The sequence below is a fragment of the Orcinus orca genome, chromosome 20, assembly GCF_937001465.1.
Source record: "Orcinus orca chromosome 20, mOrcOrc1.1, whole genome shotgun sequence".
Taxonomy (NCBI): Eukaryota; Metazoa; Chordata; class Mammalia; order Artiodactyla; family Delphinidae; genus Orcinus; species Orcinus orca.
The window spans coordinates 41,517,635-41,538,160 of record NC_064578.1 but is presented as its reverse complement, the minus strand read 5'-3'; the positions used below and the strand labels follow the sequence as shown (position 1 = coordinate 41,538,160).

The following is a 20,526-nucleotide window of genomic DNA, read 5'->3' as shown; positions in this document are numbered from 1 at the left end:
AACAGACCTGGGACATCTATGGGGCTGGCATGTTGCTAAATACACTATCTGACAGAATGAGGACATTTTTAGGGTATGGGTATTTCCCCATAATGTGATCTGACTGATTTCTAAAATTTTCCGAACCTAAATTTCACGCTCATAAAGTAACAGGTGCTACTGGGCCAAACGGAAGGTCAATCATCCCATATGATACCTCAGATCCTTCAGAGCCTCCAGGGGGTAACGCGCAGCCGTAGATTTTTACTCCAGGATCTATAAAAGAGATTTCAAATGCGTTAGTCAGAGGTGACTAAAGTTACAGAAACCTGATTCACTGACACTCTTCAGCGGTAGACGGCTGAGCCTGGAAAAGACGCTACAGCTTTAGGGTCGGATGCTGACCACTCAGGGACTGTTTCCACCAGCCCCTGCCCCACCTGCACTCTGGCAACGATGCACATGGTGAGTAACCACTACTGCCCAGAACCACTGAGAACCCTAAAGAAAGTACTGCTGCCTCCAAGAGTTCACAGTCTGGCTGGAGAGACCAAGCGACAGGAACAACAGAAAATAATCATGTTAAGCTATAACACGGTTTTGGCAAAAGTAGGAAACAAGAACTTTCATATGCTGCTGGTGGGAAGGTAAACTAGTACAATCCTTCCAGAAAGTTATTGTAAATTACACACAAAAAAACCTTAAAATACGTGCACACCGCTTGACCCAGCAATCTTACTTCTAGAAACATGTAGTCATCAAAAAGTCTGCTGTAGAATTAATGACAATCAGTATACGTACCAGATTTCTGTCGGCGTGGTCTTCTCTTTACTCGAGGACCAATTCCTTGTCCTTCTTTCCAACCCATTTTTCTTAGCAATTCAAAACCAACAGATAACCTAGGATATCAAGGCATTGAAAATGAACTTCTTTTTAAAACACTAACGAACAGTAGGAAATAAGCAGCTCATATACCTGTCACGCCTCAGCCCTTTCCCCCATCCCTATTAGAACTGCATGGCCCTGCTGTTCCCACCACAGCTGACTGGACCTGGGGAAGCTGATCAGATGCCCCCTCTCCCAGGCCTTTGCGATGGGCACATAGATGCCAAGCATGTGGCCTGGGAAACCATGATGGCCTGAGGCTGCCACAACAGGCCACATACCCAGAAGCAGAACAAGAAGTATGCAGAAAGAGGGCAGAATGAGGAGAGAGCCCTTAAGGCTTGTGAGGCAGGGGGTGGGAGGGAAGTCACCCCAGTTCCTAATAGCTCTCCAGCTGCCATGAGCCCCACTAACACAGCTAGTGCCTGGAGCTCTAGAGCACTCCATGCGGTAACAGCGCAAGGTCCTTTTGGCAAAACCCCCTTTTGTACTCAAGCTAGGCTGAAAGGGCTTCTCCTACTTGCAACCAAACTATCTCTAAGTAGGATCATCACACATATGCAAGGCAGTGATGCCAAGATCAGAAAAGTCAGAATTAAATTCTTACTTTGCTGGTGTTATGAGGTCATCAAGCAAAGTGGCGCCAGGAATAGGGGCAGTAGCTGCTGCTAACTGCCTGGCCTTTTCGCGTATTCGATCTTTGGTTTTAGAAGCAAAATCATCTGTGGTAACAATCGCTTTAGGTGCTATCCCAAATTCACTAAGATCCTTAAAAAAAAAAAAAATTCAAACAGAATTACTTACATTATTTGGAAAGTGATTAAACATGATACATTACACAGCTTTATTACTTAAAAAAAAAAAAAAGTTAAAACTATGAAATTGAGTTAGGCATCAGCAGAGCAGCTGATTTACGCCCTGACTTTGGATAAGCTAAGGCCAGTGCCCAAGGACAGGGGCATGACAGTGGCCACTCAGTGAAGCCACAACAGGCACTGCCAAGCTAGGAAAACAGGAAGTAAGTGCTCTGTTCTTTGTTCTTCTTGGACAGTACCTCAAAGGTCAGTGTGAAGGCGGAAAAGGTCTTGGAGGCACAGTCAGCAAGCATTCGGGAGCACCTCTGTGCCAGGCTTAGAGTTAAGTACCATCCGCTGCCTGTCCAGCAGCCACAGACCCTTCCGCTCTCCCCAAGGAGCCCTGATGCTGTCCAGGCACTGGCCTGGCTCTGCGCCACCATGCCCTTCAGGAGTGATGTCCCTGGGGGGGGATGTGTTGGGGCAGGGGAGGGTTAGGGAGTGGGGTTCACATCTTGTCTAAGCCAGTCATTCTGATCCCATTTTCCTCACCAGGGACTGCTTTAAGAACGAGCTTGTAGAACAATTCACTGGAGCCGATGTGAGGGAAAATCCACCAAATGGCTTCTCTGCTCTCAAGGAAAGATTCCAAGAAGAAAGTCCTCCTCCCCACTGGATAATGTCATCCCGGATGTGCCACCTGGAACTACTGTGGCCACCTTGCAACAGTGAGGTGAGGTCGTGGAAGGACAAGCTGACGTGCAGAAGCTACCTGAGAGCCTGGGGCCTTGCTGACATCTGGACTTCTTGTTCCATGAGATATGTTACCTCATAGATTCTGCTAGTCAAACAGGAAGGGGACCACCCCTTGCCACTTACCTGCAGCCTAAAACATGCTCAGGTAAGTATTTTACTTAATCTTTATCACAAATGAACCCATGACTAGGTTTTAAGGTAAGAGAGGCTTAATTTTACAAGAAAATGTAGCCCAGGCTGCAGGCCAGTAGCACCACTTTAGAAACCCCCCACCGTTTACCCCTAAGAAGCGGTCACTTTAATGAGGTGCCCAGATACCTGCACAGGGCTTCCTTTCACTCCTTTCTCTAGTCTAGTCACTCACTCCTCCTTAAACTGCAGTGTGCGTAAGAGTCACTGTGACTTAGAGAACGAACTTATGATTACCAAGGGGGAAGGGGAGGAGGAAGGATAGATTGAGAGTTTGGGTTTGACGTGTACACACTGCTTTATTTAAAAGAGAGATAACCAACAAGGACCTACTGTATAGCACAGGGAACGCTACCTAATATTCTATAGTAACCTAAATAGGAAAAGAACTTGAAAAAGAATAGATACACATATATGTATAACTGAATCACTTTGTTGTACACCTGAAACTAACACAACACAACATTGTTAATCAACTATACTCCAATATAAAATTTTAAAAAAGTTTTAATTATGCTGGAATATTTTTTTTTAAAAAAGCGTCACCATGGAAGGCTGTGGACTCAGCTTGACAGACACTGCACTTTTGGGGCAGTTGGGGCTTTTTCAAGTAAATTTGCCTGTATATGACCTTCCCCTTACAGTCTTTTTTTTTTTTTTGGCTATGTTGGGTCTTCGTTGCTGCGCGCAGGCCTTCTCTAGTTGTGGTGAACGGGGGCTACTCTTCATTGTAGTATGCGGGCTTCTCATTGCAGTGGCTTCTCTTGTTGCAGAGCATGGGCTCTAGGCGCACGGGCTTCAGTAGTTGTGGCACATGGGCTCAGCCGTTGTGACTCACACGGGCTCTAGAGCACAGGCTCAGTAGTGGTGGCACACGGACTTAGTTGCTCCGCGGCATGTGGGATCTTCCTGGACCAGGGATCGAACCTGTGTCCCCTGCATTGGCAGGGGGATTCTTAACCACTGCACCACCAGGGAAGTTCCCCCCTTACTCTCTTGACTTTAGAAACTGGCACCAGCCAGTTAAGGCACTATGCCAATGAACAAGAATCCACTGATGTACGGGGCACTATGGAGTCCAAATACCAAAATGATAGTCTTACAAACAAAGAGGAAATCGTACACTGAACTTTCTGGGGAGAGAGAAGGTGCTACAGCAACCAATCACCCACATCTCACCGGCTAGCTGGCAGCTAAAGTTCTGCACACCCACCTCTTCATCCATAAAATCTTCAGGACCAAAAACAGATTTGTCTGCTCTGTTCTGTCGTGAAGACACAAAGGAAGAGGGTGTCCATCCTTGAAAGAAATGCATTTAGAACATTACAATCCCAGATGGTATTTTGGTTTATAACTAAATAATTAAGTAACACATGCGGACCTGAAACCTCCAATAACTACAAACTCTTAGCTACTTCTCATCTCACTGTTCACATAGACACAATTAGGCCACACAAACTTATTAACCCCCATATGCCCTGTTGTCAGAACTTACTGGATACAGTAAGGTTTCCCCGTAAGAATTTGCAACCAAGAGAAATAAAACGATACATTGAAAGTTAAACTGTGAAAGGAACACAAGCAGATCTCAGCAAAAAGATGCAAGGTCACCTTATAAGGCAGGACGACTCTGAGACCACCAGGACAGCAATATACACCAACATACTAACATATCAAAGAAACAGTATGTCAGGGTGCATTAGTCAGCCATGAAAGGATTCAACCTGGCTAGTTTAAGGGCAGGCGATGACCATACTAGGCCCCCAATTCCACCAAATACCTGAGTCCTATAACTAACACCCACAGTAACCAAGCATGTGCTGTGGAGAAAATGCCCCAGAGGTCAAATGTATCTGTAACCCTCTAAGATACACTTTTTTAGTTTTCTCTAAGAGTGGCACACCTCCTTCTGACTTCCAACCAGAGTCTCGGGGAGCTGAGGAGTATGGGGCAGACCTATTCTTGGTAGGTGGGTAGAGCAGCCTTGTAGGCCAACTTGGGAGGAACCCCAGGACAGTGAAGACCAGCTCTTCCAGGCGATACCCTGGCCCAGCACCTTCCTCCACTTTGGATGTCTATGGTCTTTGCCCTGTATCTGCACAGGACCTGAATCTGTCACTCTTAATGGTAAAGAGATATTCCAGTGTGTTAACATATCACAGTCTACTTGTGATGACTAATCATTTGAGCTGGTCTTACTTTTCAATTATAATATACAGCACAGCCATAATTATAACAATCAGCAATGTATCCGTGTACTTCTTTCTTCACAAATTCTACTGCCATTTTTAACATTTTAATAAGTGCGCTACTTTAATAGTGCCTTAGTTACCTTACTTTGCTTTTCTTAATAATAAGGCTGAATATTCCATGTAGCATTTCTATCTCCTCTGGAGTAAACTGTTCAAATACTTTGATCATTTGCTCATTGAACTGATCTTTATACATTCTGGATACTGAACTTCAACCATCTTATTTACCCTAATTATTTTTCTTACATGCCTTCCCCCACCCCTTTCTTGTATTGTTTTTCATCTTTATTTTACTACCGTCATTTTTTCTTAGATTTATTTATTATTTTTATTTATTTAGTTATTTATTTTTGGCTGCATTGGGTGTTAGTTTCCGCATGTGGGATCTTTCGTTGTGGTGCGTGGGCTTCTCTCTAGTTGTGGCGCATGGACTCCAGGGCGCGTGAGCTCTGTAGTTGTGGTATGCGGCCTTAGTTGCCCCACGGCATGTGGGATCTTAGCTTCCTGACCAGGGATCGAACCCGCGTCCCCCTGCATTGTAAGGCGGATTCTTTACCACTGGACCACTAGAGAAGTCCCTACTATCATTGTTATGTATGAGTTACTTTTAAAAATATATACGAAAGATCTGGCTCATCTTGCTCTTAATAACTGCTATGTGAGTTAATCAGTCATCTTCATTCGTATTTGATATACATAAGCCATTTTCTTCCACTTTCTGTGTTAAAATGTTTTTTAAAAACACACTTTTTTTTTTTTTTTTTTTTTTTGGCTGTGCTGCGCAGCATGTGGGATCTTAGTTCCCCGGCCAGGGATTGAACCCGTGCCCCCTGCAGTGGAAGCCTGCCAGGGAATTCCCAACATATATTACTTTAAACAATACAGAATTTATTATACTGCATAATGTGACAAATTTGACTGACTTTTCTCCAGGTGGAGAACATGTACTGACAAGTGATGCTGTGGAACCCCGTGTTGGGACCTGCAGCGTCCTCAGCCACAAAACAGCTGGGACACCTGCCCTCCTTAGGCCCTGAGTGAATCTGTGTGAGAGCACTGAGTGTGTGGCAAGATACAGCATAAGACAGAAGTCCTTATTATCATTTAATCATTTGGTTATGACGTATCTATTTTTTTTCTTTAAAGTCAAAGAAAACTCTCTCACCTTCAGGTTATAATCAATGAACAACACATAAGTTGTCTCTGGAAACATTGCAAACATTCAAAGAACACAAAAGACTACAGTGTATGTACTAAAATGTTTTTTAAAGTTTTTTTAAAAGGGAGAGGTGAGGGAGGGGAGCAAAACTCCTACGGTATTTCAATCATTTGCTTTAGCGATATAGTAGCTACAAGTAAGAAAATCCTACCTTCTTTTGAACCAACGGTGTTGAAGTAACCAGCAGAGAAACCTCCACTGAAGGCTCCATGAAATCGTTTATACCTTCCTTTTTCGTCTCTGACAGTCTGATCCTGAAGAGGAATTGGTTTCTTTGGTCTCTCGCCTGAAAAAATTTTGAATGGGACAGAAGGTGATGGTGGGTTAGAGAGGATTTAAGGAAAAGAACATTTCTTTAACATAATGCATTGTTCACTTCTTGTAACTTCAAATATAACAAGTTTAATTAAGTTGCTATTCCTAGACCTTAGTAGCTGATGTAGTTTAGAAAACAATATCTCGTTTATATTAGAAATGTTTTAGCAAAAATGGCCTGCTTTTCCCACTAAATTCCATTATGAAAACTGAATTATTGGGCGAAGGGTTCAGAGATGGAGGTGAAATCTGCTGGCAGTAAAGGAGGCAAGCTGCTGAGGTGGCACATGGTGTGCAGAGGTTTACAGCAAGGGACACACTTCTGTATCTCTTCTAGAAATTCACAGCATCCCCGACTCCAGAATTTTTCCATTGGCATTGCCCATTTTCCCCAAATCTTGAGTTTCCTTATTTCTGGGACTCTCCTGATGTCATAATTACTGTTCTTTAAGCTTATTCCTTTACTTACTTGGCTGAAAAGGGCTGGGGTGCTAAATAACACCAGCGAAAAAGAACTTAGAATTTCATTAGGTTTCAAGTTTCATGACACAAATTACTGCCTAATTTTATCAGTTCTAATTAAAACTTCTGAATCGATTTAAAACAAAAAGTAACCATCAAGTTATTTTCAAACATTCACTACTGAAAGCAAGTTAGACAGTAGTTAAGCGCTTGGGGTTGAGAGTCATGGCACTCTGGATTTTAAAGCTAAGCCCACCTTTACTAGCACTTTGGTCACCTTTACTAGGGACTATGGTCATCTTAGCCTCTCTGTGCCTCGATTTCCTCATCTGTAAAATGGAACATTAATAGTAATATCTATTTCATAGAGTTGTTATGCAAATTGGATCAGATAATGCCTGTAAAGTGCTTAACAAAAAGAGGGACCCACAATAAACACATTTAAAGTACTAGCTGCTCTTTTTTTAATTTTATTTATGTATTTTTTATTATTTTTTTTGGCTGCGTAGGGTCTTAGTTGCAGCACACGAGGATCGTCGTTGCGGCATGTGGGGTCTTTTGTTGAGGCACATAGGCTTCTCTCTAGTTGTGGCGTGCGGGTTTTCTCTTCTCTAGTTGTGGCACAGGGCTCCAGGGCGCGTGGGCTCTGTAGTTTGCGGCACACGGGCTCTCTCGTTGAGGTGCACGAGCTCAGTAGCTGTGGTGCTCGGGCTTAGTCGTCCCGCGGCATGTGGGCTCTTAGTTCCCTGACCAGGGATTGAACCTGCGTTCCCTGAATTGTAAGGCGGATTCTTTACCACTGGGCCACCAGGGAAGTCCCCTAGCTGCTATTGCTGTTATAGTAATAGTAGTACATACAGTAGGTAAGATGTATCCTAAAGCCCATGTATACCTGTTACTTCAATAATTAAGCCAGTTACTACTTCTGGATAGTGCAACAAATAGTAAAGAAATGTCTAGCCTCATAGTCCTAAATTCTTACTTGTAGCTTTCGGAGGCTTTAGGTCATTTCTAGAATATAACCCACAGCAGGGTAATCAAGAGGGTTCCGAAGACAGGAGATCTGGATTCAAATCCCTCTGCCCTCCTACTTGCTAGCTGTGTGATTATAGGCAAGTTTTTTGATCTCTCTAAGCCTCAGTCTCCACAACTATAAAATTAGGATAATAACCGAAGTCACCTTGTAGGATGGTGCCAAGGATTAAAAACCACGAGAACTGAGCACAGTCCCTGGCCATAGCAAAGCTTGGTTAATATCACTACAATTTCATTTCATTCTAAAGAACTGAGTTACAACTCAGGTCCCACAGTCCAAGACTTTCACCATTTCTTAGAAAATACAGTACACATGCTCCTTTACTGCACGTGCACCTGGCATGACTCCTGGCTAAGGTGGAGTTCCTCAACCTCAGCACTATGGACAGTTTGTACTGGATAATTCTTAGTTGTCTTGTACAGCGGTTGGCAGCATCCCTAGCCTGTTACACTAGATGCCAGTAACGCCCCCATCCCGAAAAAGCATGACGACCAAAAATGTCTCCAGACATTGCCAAATGTCCCCTGGTGGGGGGCAAGTTCATCGCTGGTTGAGAACCACTGGGTTAAGGGGAGAGATGACAGGTCCTGCCAATGTGAGGTTCTGTGCTTGCTCTGTTCTCCAGGTACTCCTGAGCTGAAAGGGGAGATAAGATCTGCAGACAACTAGGTAGAACTGGACAGCAGATGACGAGGGCCAAGCAGTGTGGCTGACCAGGTCCCACAGGGCTCCTGAGGAGGAGGCGCTGCCTCTAACCACAGCACAGGAAAACTCCAGGGAGGAAGTGGCATTTTAGCCAGGCCCTATTATAATTATTGTTACTAACAGTATTATCCCATTTATCATACCCTGATAAGGAGGCTCTGATTAAGTAAGTGATCTAAGGTCCACAGCTAATAAGCACAAAGCTGAAATCAGATCTCAACTCTGCCTCCAAGTCGGGGACACAACCCATTCTGTCCTTTACTTGCTCCCCACCAGAAGTTTACTGAGGGCCTTTCCGTGGAAGCAGCCCTGTTCTAGATGCTGGGTGTGGAAAACTGAATACAACTCCGTCCCTGTTCCCAGGGCACTCCGAGCCCAGCGGAGGAGACCTGCATGTATAGGAACTGTTCTGACAATGTTCAAGGTCCACAACATCAGAGTCACCCAGAGGCGTGAGCATTTGACAGCTGCACATAGGGACACAATTCCCCACAGAGGCATTAATTCCATCAGTAAACAGGAAACAGGAGGTGGAAAAGGGGAAGGTCAGATGTTTGAGAAAGCAGTCTAGTCTGACTGGAGGACAGGGAATGCACGGAAGATGGAACCAAAAGGGCAGATAGCGCAGCGGGCCTGGAACACAGCGCTGCAGGGTCTGTGCTATGTCCTGTGGGTGACTGGGAGCCACAGATAGTTTTAAGTGGGAGAGTCACAACATCAAGGAAGAAGAAAATGGTCCTAAATTAATCTGAGTGCAGGATGAGCAGGCGATGAGGAGAACTCTACAGCCAAGTGAATGTATCTAAGGGAAGATTAGATAAGCACTGAGGCACCTTCCTTCCAGGCCAGAGGGCCTATGTGTCTATGAGTCTGTGGGTAACAGATCAGCCACTCTCTTACCCAATAAAACTTTCTGTCAGGGCCAGCAACTTTAATTAAGTAATGGAGTCCCTCCTCTACCAATGTTTGTCTAACCTGTCACTAGAACTTCAAAGTAGGAGGTAAAAGTGATTATTGGTCTAGTATGTTATATTGTAAAATGTAGTCAGAGTGTGTTTTAACTTCAAAGTGCTTAGGAAACAATGGATCAATCCTCAAAAACTCCTAGTACTGAGAAGTTAAAGGATAATTTTAGGCTGGGGTGGGGGGGGCTGGAAAAAAAGTCCATTCTACTTCAAGAGCCTGGCTAGACCATTAGGCTTCATCACAGATTTCGTACACCATCAAAACAGGAAGAATTAGAAAAATATAGGTCAAATAGTTGATGACTTACAATATGTCACTTCACAAGGAAACAACTGTGAGACCAGAAATATAGAAATGACACAAACTCCTGCTTGGCAGGGCTGTAATAACCTCCACCCATGCATGTTTAACCCTGTCCTCTTCCTGCATACCTAAATTCTAACCAGTTTTCAAGGGGTCCCATCCTGCCTTCTCAGGTTTCCCTGTTAGCTTGTGTAGGTTATTTCCTCTCTACATCACATACTTTAGCACTTGTGAACCTCATACTTTTGTTCTCAACTAGATTTGAAACCCCTCAAATTAAGAATCTTTGTCAACCAGTTCCTTGAGACTATGGGATGATGTGTTTGCTAATAAAGCTAATGTGAGCTTAGATTGTGGTAAAGAAACACAGTCTAAAATGAAGGACATACTAATAACGGCCCCAGTCTACCCACACTCTGGTCCCATGCTTGAAGAAAGCTCTGACAAATTAGGGTTGAGGGGACTTTAAGCTTAATTTATTAGAAAACTGAGTGTGGTACAGAGATGTCTTAGAGAAAATGCAAGGGGTGTCTTTAAACACATAAGAAGCTTTCAGGAGACTAGCATTTCTCTGTCTTCTGTAAGCAGACAGTAGGAACAGGGCCAGCATCTGGCAGAAGTTTCTAATGATTAGAACTGTTTGTAGAGCATAAGAGGGTAATCAGTGGCAACGTCTCAGAAGGACAACCAACCTGACACGATGTGGTCAGGGTAGGAAAAAAGGAGAGTCTGCAAATAACTCCTAGCCCACCAAACTTCCTTTGTCTTTCCCACAGGGCTAGCACTGCCATCAGACCTTACTAGCCATCCAACACATACTTTACGAAACAAATCAGGTCATTAAGTGGATCAGACCAGAAACACAGGGGAGAATCTTGCTTCATCTTGCACTCACCCCCACATTCCACCAGCGAGTAGGGTCAGCTCTGCTTTCAAAGCACATCTCAACTCACCACTAATTAACCACCGCCACTATCACCGCCTGGCCTCTTTTTGCTCATCTCCCTGCTTCACTCCTGCCCACCTCCAACCCGCCTACCCTCAAAATCGAGGACAGAATAATCTGAAAAATATACATCCCTCCTTTGTGTAACCCCCTCCCCCATGACTCTTCTACACTTAGTATTAAAATCCAAACTCCCTGACCATACCAACTAAGACTCAACCCCCGCCTCCCCCTCTGCCATCATCTTCTACCAGCCTCCCCCTGGTGCTGTCTGCTTCACCCACATCAGTCCTGCCTGTCCCTCAATTTGCCAAACTGGCTCCGACTTCAGAGCCTTTGCACTTGCTGTTCGCTTCGCCTGAAATGCTCTCCCCCCAAATCTTCGTACGGTTGCTTCCTTTCTCTGTTTCAAGGCTGAGCTCAAACGTCCTCTCCTAGGAAAAACATTGCCTGACCACCGCTCTTCCCCTATCCCCGCTCTCACACGAGCCTGTTTGTCATCCTTCTTCTTCCCATCCCTCCGGGCCTCCCATCCGTCCCTGCAAAACGTGAGCACCCCGCAAACACAGTGCACGCCTCTCCGGGCGCTGTTCCCAGAGCCCGTAGCAGGCGAGCCTTTCCCCCGGTGCCAGACAAGATCTGGCACAGGGTTGTGCGTTTTTGCCCCGAATCCTGGACCCCCGGCCTGTTTTCCACAGGCCCCGGCGACAAATCTAGCCCGCACCTTCTTCCAGCAGCTCCAGGCCCGTCCCATAGCTGACCAAATCCTCGTCGCTGTCTCTATCCAGCGCCGCCATCCTGCTCCCTTCCGGGCCCCGCCCCCTCGCTACGGAGGCCTCAATGGGCAAAATGCCTTCCGCGCTTTAATCTCCGCGAACTGCAGTGAAGTTCTAAGCGCAGGTGGCGGAAAGTGCTCACCCCGCCCGGCAATCCTCTCTCGGATCTGCGCCGGGTGGTTCTCAAACCCGTCCTGTGGGAGGCGGACCCCGGCAGGAGTTGTCTCGGAGGCTTTGGCTGCCACGACATCCCATCCTAGCTCCACCATGTGCCGGTCAGGAGGAGGCGCCTGGGAGAAGGTGGGAGGCCCTCCGCTGTCGAGCTGCAGGGGTGGTTCTCCGCGAAGTCTGCCCACCCCACACCCCTCCCCAACCTGGTCCGTGCCCTTCCCCCACTTCCCCTGCCGGCCGACCCTGCTCCCCTCAGTCCTACCCCTGCCATCTGCGGGAACTTGCCTGTACTTACAGATAGACACACGCACTCTGTGTATATCACCCTTAGGTTGATAAGTGGAGTCCCCTTCCAGACCTCTGAAAGGATTCAGACAGGGGAACCGTGATGCCCACGGTGACGGTAGCTTGGGACAACACTTGGTCAAGGAAGAAGAGATTAAAAGAAAAGGAGAAGGAAAGGGGGGGCCGTGGTGGGAACAGAGGAAAACAGGAATAAAGAGAAAAATAAAAAAGGAAAGAAATTTGAAAAGAGAACGAAGAAAAGGAGAAAGAAAATGCAAGCGGACAAGCAAAAGGCTGCTGTGAGGTGGGGTGAGGGACGCTGAGGGCTCCCTTACTGAAGCCAAAGAAACAAACATCTGTCCAATAGGGTGCTGTTATCCCACCGCAAACCTCCTTCTTACAGAAGAGAGAAACGAAGCCCGGGTCTGCAAAATGAGGGTCAGAAGTCTGTGTGAGTGAGAATCACTAGCATGTTGCTAAAATGTTCCTCCTACCCGTCCCGCAGGCCTCCTGAATCAGAATCTCTGGGATTGGGATTGTTTCTTGAGCACTCCAAGCACACTCTGGACTCAAGGCCTTTGCATTCACTGTTCCCACTGCTTGGAATACTACAAGCATGATTCATTGCCTCACTTGCTCCAGGTCTCTGCTCAAAGGTTACCTACTCAGCGGAAACTTTTCTGACCCTATTTTAAAAACCAACCCCTATCACCCCCTACCCTACTATATATTTTCCACAACATTTGTCACCTTATATAATTTGATTTACCTATTTATATGTCTATCGTCTTTCCCAATGGAATGGAATGTAAGCTCCCCTTGGAACGTAAGCTCCAAGAAGACAGATTTGACCCAGTTTTTCTTTCTTCCTTTGCTGTATCCTCAGAGCTTGGAACAGTGCTTGGAAGGTAGTAAGCACTCAATAAATAATTTGAAGAAAAGAATGAAGAACTAATTAAATAAGTCATGGTACATGACTTTAACAAAAACAATTATTTTAGGGACTTCCCTGGTGGTCCAGTGGTAAAGAATCCATCTGCCTTCCAATGCAGGGGACGCGGGTTCGACCCCTGGTCGGGAAACTAAGATCCCACATGCCCTGGGGCAGCTACTGAGCCCGCGAACCACAACTGGAGAGAGAGAAAACCCTATGCCACAACTAGAGAGAAGCCTGGGCACTGCAACGAAAGATCCCGCATGCCTCAGTGAAGATCCCACGTGCCACGACTAAAACCCAATGCAGCCAAAAATAAATAAATAAATCTTAAAAAAAAAAAGACTCTGAGGTCCCAATGCAGGGGGCACAGATTCGATCCCTGGTCGAGGAACTAAGATCCCTGCATGCTGCACAGCAAGGCCCCAAAAAATTATTTTTAAAACACAACCTCAAAATTTTTGGCAAGTTTCTGGTCGAAAAGTGGAGTCCATGTCCCCTCCCTTGAATCTAAGCTCCATGACTCCTTGACCAAAAGAATTCAGTAAAAGTGACAATATAACATTTCCCACACCCCAGCTTGAAGAAACTGGTAGCAGGAATTCCCTGCTGTTCCAGTGGTTAGCACTCGGCTCCTTCACTGTAGGGGCCGGGATTCGATCCCTGGTCAGGGAACTAAGATCCCACAAGCCACCGGCATGGCCAAAAAAAAAAAGAAAAGAAAAGAAAAAAAGAAACTGGTAGCTTCAACTTTCTGTTTCTTGGGATGCTGGACCTTGGAACCCCACTTCCATTCTGTGAGGAAGCCCAGGCCATGAGGAGACGCTGTGTGTAGGTATTCCAGCCTATGACCCAGCTGAGGTTCCAGTTAACAATCAGTATCAATCACCAGACACGTGAGCAAGGAAGATTCAAAATGACTCCAGTTCCAGCAGCCATCTGACTACAGCTGCGTGAGAGACCACAAGCAAGAACCTTTTAGCTGAGTACAGCTACCTCTGGAACCATGAGAGGTAATAATAAAATGATTGTTCTTGTTTGGAGCCATTAAGATTTGCAGTAATTTGTTAACAGCAATGGTAACTGGAACAACCTATATGATAGAATACTGTAAAGCATTTTAAAATGCTGGTGGGGTATATCTCCAGCATATGCTGTTAAATGAGCAAAACAGGGGGTGAGACGGAGTACACAGGTTGCTGCCATTTATATTAAAAGAAAACAGAGGGCTTCCCTGGTGGCGCAGTGGTTGAGAGTCCGCCTGCCGATGCAGGGGACGCGGGTTCGTGCCCCGGTCCGGGAAGATCCCACATGCCACGGAGCGGCTGGGCCCGTAAGCCATGGCCACTGAGCCTGCGCATCCGGAGCCTGTGCTCTGCAGTGGGAGAGGCCACAACAGTGAGAGGCCCGCGTACCGCAAAAAAAAAAAGAAAACATATTACATCCACAATGTAGGGACACAATACACCCACAAATATGCTGTATCTCCAGTGAACTCCCCAAAGAATCTGGTAATAGTGGTAGCCACTGATCAAAGGAAATCACAGCAGGAGGGATACATGTATACAGCGTTGTACCCCTTGAATTTTGTTTTGAGCTACATCCATAGTATTCTTTCCAAAACATTTTTATATCAGTGTCTTAGTTTTCATTTTAAAGGTTTTTGTATGTATTAGCCCCTTTCCTGCCTTGAGAAATTTAATGTACCAAAGAGAAAGTGTCTTTGTTTATTGAAGCCCTGCAGGGTCCCAGCATCACCCTTTGATCATCGTGTGAATAAATGTAGATATTGAAAGTAAAGAAGGTTGGGGACTAATCCATACAGCCAGACAAATCATGAAGGTCCGTGATTTTATTTCTGAATTACTCCAAATAATTTTCTTACAGCTTATAGCTTCTAAAGAGGCAAGCAAAACCCAATAAATTTATTATTGAGAGTTTACTTAATTAGATTTCTGACAATCACTGCATTTAGTAAAACAGTAATGTGACTTCCCTGGTGGTCCAGTGGGTAAGACTCTGCACTCCCAGTGGGGGCAGGGGTGGGGGCCCGGGTTTGAACCCTGGTCGAGGAACCAGATCCTGCATGCATGCCACAACTATGAGTCTGCATGCCACAACTAAGAGTCCACATGCAGCAACTAAGAGCTGCATGCTGCCACAAAGATCCCACGTGCTGCAACGAAGACCTGGCACGGCCAAAATAAATAAATAAATATTTAAAAAAATAATAATAAAAACAGTAATTACCAACCTTTCTGACTCCAGATCTTCAGAAGGAACGACTGGATGCTTCATCTGCAACCCTGGTCACTAATTACCCGATACTCCTGATTCTTGGCAGCAGGAACCCCTAAACAATGTGTTTTTTGTGTGTGTGTTTTTTACATCTTTATTGGAGTATAATTGCTTTACACTGGTGTGTTAGTTTCTGCTGTATAACAAAGTGAATCAGCTATACATATACATAAATCCCCATATCTCCTCCCTCTTGCGTCTCCCTCCCACCCTCCCTATCCCACCCGTCTAGGTGGACACAAAGCATGGAGCTGATCTCCTTGTGCTATGCGGCTGCTTCCCACTAGCTATCTATTTTACATTTAATAGTGTATATATGTCCCTGCCACTCTCTCAACAATGTGTTTTTATGCAAAACCGTAGAAGCTTAAACACCACATACCCTTCCTTTCTTATTCAGACAGGCAAGAAAGCACAAATCTCAGGAAACTGCCCAATAGGAAGATGGGCTGAATCATCTGGGTAGGGAGTAATTTGTCCCTATGGTCCACACATCAGTGCTGGCAGTGGGATGGTCACTCATGACATGCAAAGAAACCTGCTCTATATGCTTGGGAATCAGTGTCACTCATTTTTTTTCTGTTGAGTTTTCTTACTGAAATACAATGTATGCACACAGTTCTGTGCATTTTCACAAAGTGAACACATCCGTGTAACAACAAGCAGGTCAAGAAATAGAAAATTTCCAGAACCCAGAAGCAATAATCCCAGAAGAGACTAATTTTGTCTGTTTTGTACTTTATGTAAAATGCAATCATACAGTATTTTTTCTGGCTTCTTTGGCTCAATAATATTTTTGTGAGCAAAATATTTTGCTCACAACATATTTGTTGCTTGTAATAGTAATGTGTTCGTTTTCATTATGTGAATATGCCACAATTTCTTATCCATTCTACAGTTGATGGGCATTTGAGTAGTTTCCAGTTAGGGGCTATTTTGAAAAGTGCAGCTGTGAACATTCTTGTACATGTTTTATGGAGAACAGATGTTTGCATTTCTGTTGGATATCTACCTAGATTTGGAATTGCTGGATCATAAGTTATGCATATGTCCCTCTTCAGTAGAAAATGCCAGTTTTCCGAAGTGGTAGTACCAATCTACACTCCCACAAGCAATGTATGAGATTCTGGTTGCTTGACGTTCTCACCAATACTTGGTATTTTTTGCCGTTCTGTCACTCATTTATTTATTTATTTATTATAAATTTATTTATCTATTTATTTTGGCTGCGTTGGGTCTTCATTGCTGTGCGCCAGCTTTCTCTAGTTGCGGCTAGCGGGGTTACTCTTCGTTGCAGTGCACGGGCTTCTCATTGTGGTGGCTTCTCTTGTTGCGGAGCATGGGCTCTAGGCACGTGGGCTTCAGTAGTTGCGGTGCGTGGGCTCAGTAGTTGTGGCTCGCGGGCTCTAGAGCGCAGGCTCAGTAGTTGTGGCACGTGGGCTTAGTTACTCCGCGGCGTGTGGGATCTTCCTGGACCAGCGCTTGAACCCATGTCCTGTGCATTGGCAGGCGGATTCTTAACCACTGCACCACCAGGGAAGTCCCACTCATTTATTTATTTATTTATTTATTTATTTATTTATTATTTTTTTTTTGCGATACACGGGCCTCTCACTGTTGTGGCCTCTCCCGTTGCGGAGCACAGGCTCCGGACGCACAGGATCAGCGGCCATGGCTCACGGGCCCAGCCGCTCCGCAGCATGTGGGATCTTCCCGGACCAGGGCACGAACCCGTGTCCCCTGCATCGGCAGGCGGACTCTCAACCACTGCGCCACCAGGGAAGCCCCCACTCATTTATTTTTAATCCATAATCACTTCTTCCAAATATGACAAAATATCTTTCCTTTTAAATCGCAAGGAACAGTGTAGAGTAGCATAGGGCATGGTGTTGCATCAGGCAATCTAACTTAGCAGACTGGTGACCTCTGAGCCTCAGCTTCTTCCTCTTTAAAATGGGGATGAAAAAGTATCCACTTCATAGGGCTGTGGATCAACTGAGATCATGTATGCAAAATGCAAAGCACAGCTCCTGTCATAAAGTATGCAATAAATGACTGCTATGCAATTTAAGACCATATTTCAGAGCTGGGGAAACTGAGGTCACAAGGGGTAGAAGGATCTGGCCAAGGTGACTTAGTGGCAGAGCTGCCAAATCTAGTGTGGTTTTCTCAAGTCAGCGCTCCATGGCACCATATGGCTTCAATTTCTAAGATTTTTTTTTCATAAAAATTGCAAAATTGGGTCTATAATTTACAATGAATTTCACTCACTTAAGAGTTAATTTGTTATTTCTGCTTTTAATTTGGCAAATTTCATCAGATTCTCCAAGACAGGATGTACATCAGGCTGCCCCTAGAGAAGCCAGTGCTCCTTTTTTCAACAAGCAGGTCTTAGGAGGTGTGACTTACATTTTACTTAAAGAAACTGAGTACCTGGACGGTCAACTGCTGGCCCCAGCCAGATGGTAAAACAGGGACTTCACAAAATAGTTGTTTGCAGTTGAGATTTTAAACCTTTGCCTATGTCAGAAAGTCCCACCCCGACTCTTTTGTTAGGAGCACAGGGGGCTCGCTGGCAGTTCTTGTGACACACACCACCAACTGGGTTGACAAATAGGAGGTTAGATGTTACTCTCCTGCTGGGTCAGCTGCAGCAGCTCTCATTTCCTGATCACAGCAGGATCAGAGATACGGGCTAAGGCCTGTGAGCCCCCTGCAAGGAGCCATGAGAATGTCTAGAGATGTCTGGTCCTGCACAGCCTCAAGGAGTGACACACAGATGGTTCACAGGGCCAGGAGATGCCTGTTGGGACTCACAGAGAAGTGCTTCTTTTCCTCTGAAGCTAGTATCAGGGTGGGCTGGTGTGTCCTTAACAGCAGGCTTCTTTTTCTTGCTCTTCTTCCTTTTTAATAAAAGAAGCAACTCAAGAAGGCAAAGGTGTTGGGCTAGATTAACAGATTTTGGTTTTCACTATATTCACTTTTTTTTTTTTAACATCTTTATTGGGGTATAATTGCTTTACAATGGCATGTTAGTTTCTGCTTTATAACAAGTGAATCAGTCATACATAAACATATGTTCCCATATGGCACTATATTCACTTTTATGTGTATGTCCGCATAGGTCAAAGTAGCACTGGTTTTCTGCTTATTGTTATGACATAGTTGTGTTTTAAAATAAAGTGTTAAAGTAAGTAATTTTATTTTTTTTTATTTATTTATTTCTGAAAGCTAGTCAGGTCTGATTAGGATTTTCAGTTCTAATAAAATTGTGGGTTATTACACTAGATATAGTATTTATTATACAAACTATATTTCTTTAACCATTGTATGACAGAAGTGTGTGTTTTAAAGTGAGTAATTTTAAAGAAGACTATTAAGTCCATAATAGTACAAGTGACATGTATATCTGACAAATTGTAAGGGCGATTGGAGCTTTAAGGTAGTAGAAGGAGATGACAAAAATCTGAGAGTGGTAGGGAATGACTGGAGTCAGCAGCCCTGAACTAAACACCGATCTCAGCCACTAATGGCTAGTGTGCCCTTAACCACTTCACTCCTCTGAGCCTCGGTCTTCTCACCTGTTAAATGGAGATTATTCATTTCTCTTATTTGCAGAAGGTTCGTGAAACATAATATCTACAAACTTTCTGGCTAGAATAGAGGTTCTATTATTGATAACTTTATTATTAGTAGTAGCAGCAGTCGTATAGAGTGACCCGCCACCCCAGGATCCCCAAAACGGAAGCGGTGGTTTTCAAGTCCCAGCTGGCGTGAGGAGTGTACATTTCCAGGGCCATGAATTAATTCTAGGGTGACCGACAATGCTGAAATTAGCTTGATACTCATTTCTGACCCTAAGAGAGAAGGGAAGTCTCTGCATTTGCCACAGTTTCCCAAACACCTGTCCCAGCTGCTTAAGATTCTTCAGGTTCTTTCTTAGTATTAAAACAGTCCTTTCAGAGAACGCCTTTTCTTGTGCTGCGTCTTGGAGCCGGCAGTGATGATGAGTTTCTTTTTTTTTTTTTTTAAACATTTACTTGGCTGTTGCTACCATTTATTTTAAACTCTTGAACATCCCCCTGATGCACATACTTTTTTCTTTTTTTTTAAGAAGAAAAGGAAACGCTTGGCTTGTTTTGAAAGCAGATTGTATTTTGTTCTACCTGTGGCACCTACGCGACGGCCAAATGTAGCAGTAACTGCGCAAAGGTGTCCCTTAGTTGGGGGAGGGGGTAGGAACTGCAGGACGCTGGCCAGGAGGGGCGTGGCCGCTGGGGGGCTTCCGGCTCCGGCAGCCCAGTCCCGGCACCCTGTCTGCTAGTTCTACCCGCGCAGTCCACCGATAAGGGGAGCTGGGAGACAGAGCGGTGCCACCCCTGTCTCCAGGAGTTCCCCTTTCGCTCATAAGCTATTCGTGTCCCTACCGCGCAGCTAAGCGCTTATACACCACTTTGGTTGTAATACCTTGAACCAGGTCAAGAGAGGGTGATCGGGACCCATTTTGTAGTTGAGAAATCTGAGGTTCGAAGTGGTGGTTAAGAAGCGTGCTCAAGGATACTCGTCGAGTCTCTTGGGCACGAAACCCTTTCTGGGGATCCCTCCTTGGGTGGACCCCTCTCCCCTCGCCATCTGTGACCTCCCAGTGGATCCGCCTGGTTTCTGCAGAGCGGGTTGGGGGACAGGGGGTTGATCGCTGTGCCAACAGGTTTGAGTCACCCGCCAAGGCCCTCGGTGGCGCCTAACTCTCCCTCAGCGTCCCGGACTCTGCCCTGGGATCCCTTTTGGCGGGAAGCTGTTTCTGACTGCTCGGCCCAGGGCCCAGCGCTCCCGCCGCGCCCTCGACGTGGCGTCGGGTATGGTCACTGTCCCCTCGTCGTGCGCGCAGGAGCCGTAGCTTCACCCACTCGCTGCATTTATCCCCGCGGTTCCAGACGAGGAGCTGGATCCCCAACCCGGGCCTCGCTGCGGCAGCGGAGACCCCCGGCCCGCCCCTGCGCCCCCGGGCTGAGGCTGCAACCACTCCCAGATTAAGCCCCTGAGGCTGGGAGAGAGCGAGCGAAGAGCCGAGGGGATCTTTGCTCTCCCCTCCGCCAGCCTCGCCTGCGGCACGGCTGCGCTCGGCCAATCCGGAGCCGGGGCGGGACCGGAGGCGTGGTCTCGGCGGGCCTGGCTTGGTCTCCAGGGCCCCCGGCCGGACCTCAGGCGGAGCTAGAGGGGCGGTCACTCAGGCGGGGCGGGGCGGGGCGGGGCCA

At 45.8% G+C, this 20,526-nt stretch overlaps 1 protein-coding gene and 1 long non-coding RNA gene across 5 annotated transcripts in view; one reads left to right on the top strand and one right to left on the bottom strand.

Moving 5' to 3' along the window:
• Positions 1-11,867, bottom strand: part of GPATCH1 (G-patch domain containing 1) — a 43,863-nt gene extending 31,996 nt beyond the window's left edge. For 2 of the 4 annotated variants that reach the window (XM_049702902.1, XM_049702903.1), the window contains exons 1-6: positions 11,726-11,867; positions 6,226-6,360; positions 3,817-3,902; positions 1,472-1,632; positions 781-878; positions 197-255 (exon numbers count right to left, since the gene is read on the bottom strand). In XM_049702902.1, coding sequence (XP_049558859.1) covers positions 197-255; positions 781-878; positions 1,472-1,632; positions 3,817-3,902; positions 6,226-6,360; positions 11,726-11,852 — 666 coding nt within the window. In that variant the 5' untranslated portion in view covers positions 11,853-11,867. Of the gene's footprint in view, positions 1-196; positions 256-780; positions 879-1,471; positions 1,633-3,782; positions 3,903-6,225; positions 6,361-11,531; positions 11,680-11,725 lie in introns of those variants that run through there. The other 2 variants (XM_012538426.3, XM_033413687.2) reach the window with 2 other exon arrangements.
• On the top strand, positions 264-2,643 carry LOC125962678 (uncharacterized). The gene is made up of 3 exons (XR_007474194.1): positions 264-444; positions 1,916-2,000; positions 2,214-2,643. It is a non-coding gene; the product is annotated as an uncharacterized LOC125962678 (long non-coding RNA).
• Positions 11,868-20,526: the final 8,659 nt, after the last annotated feature.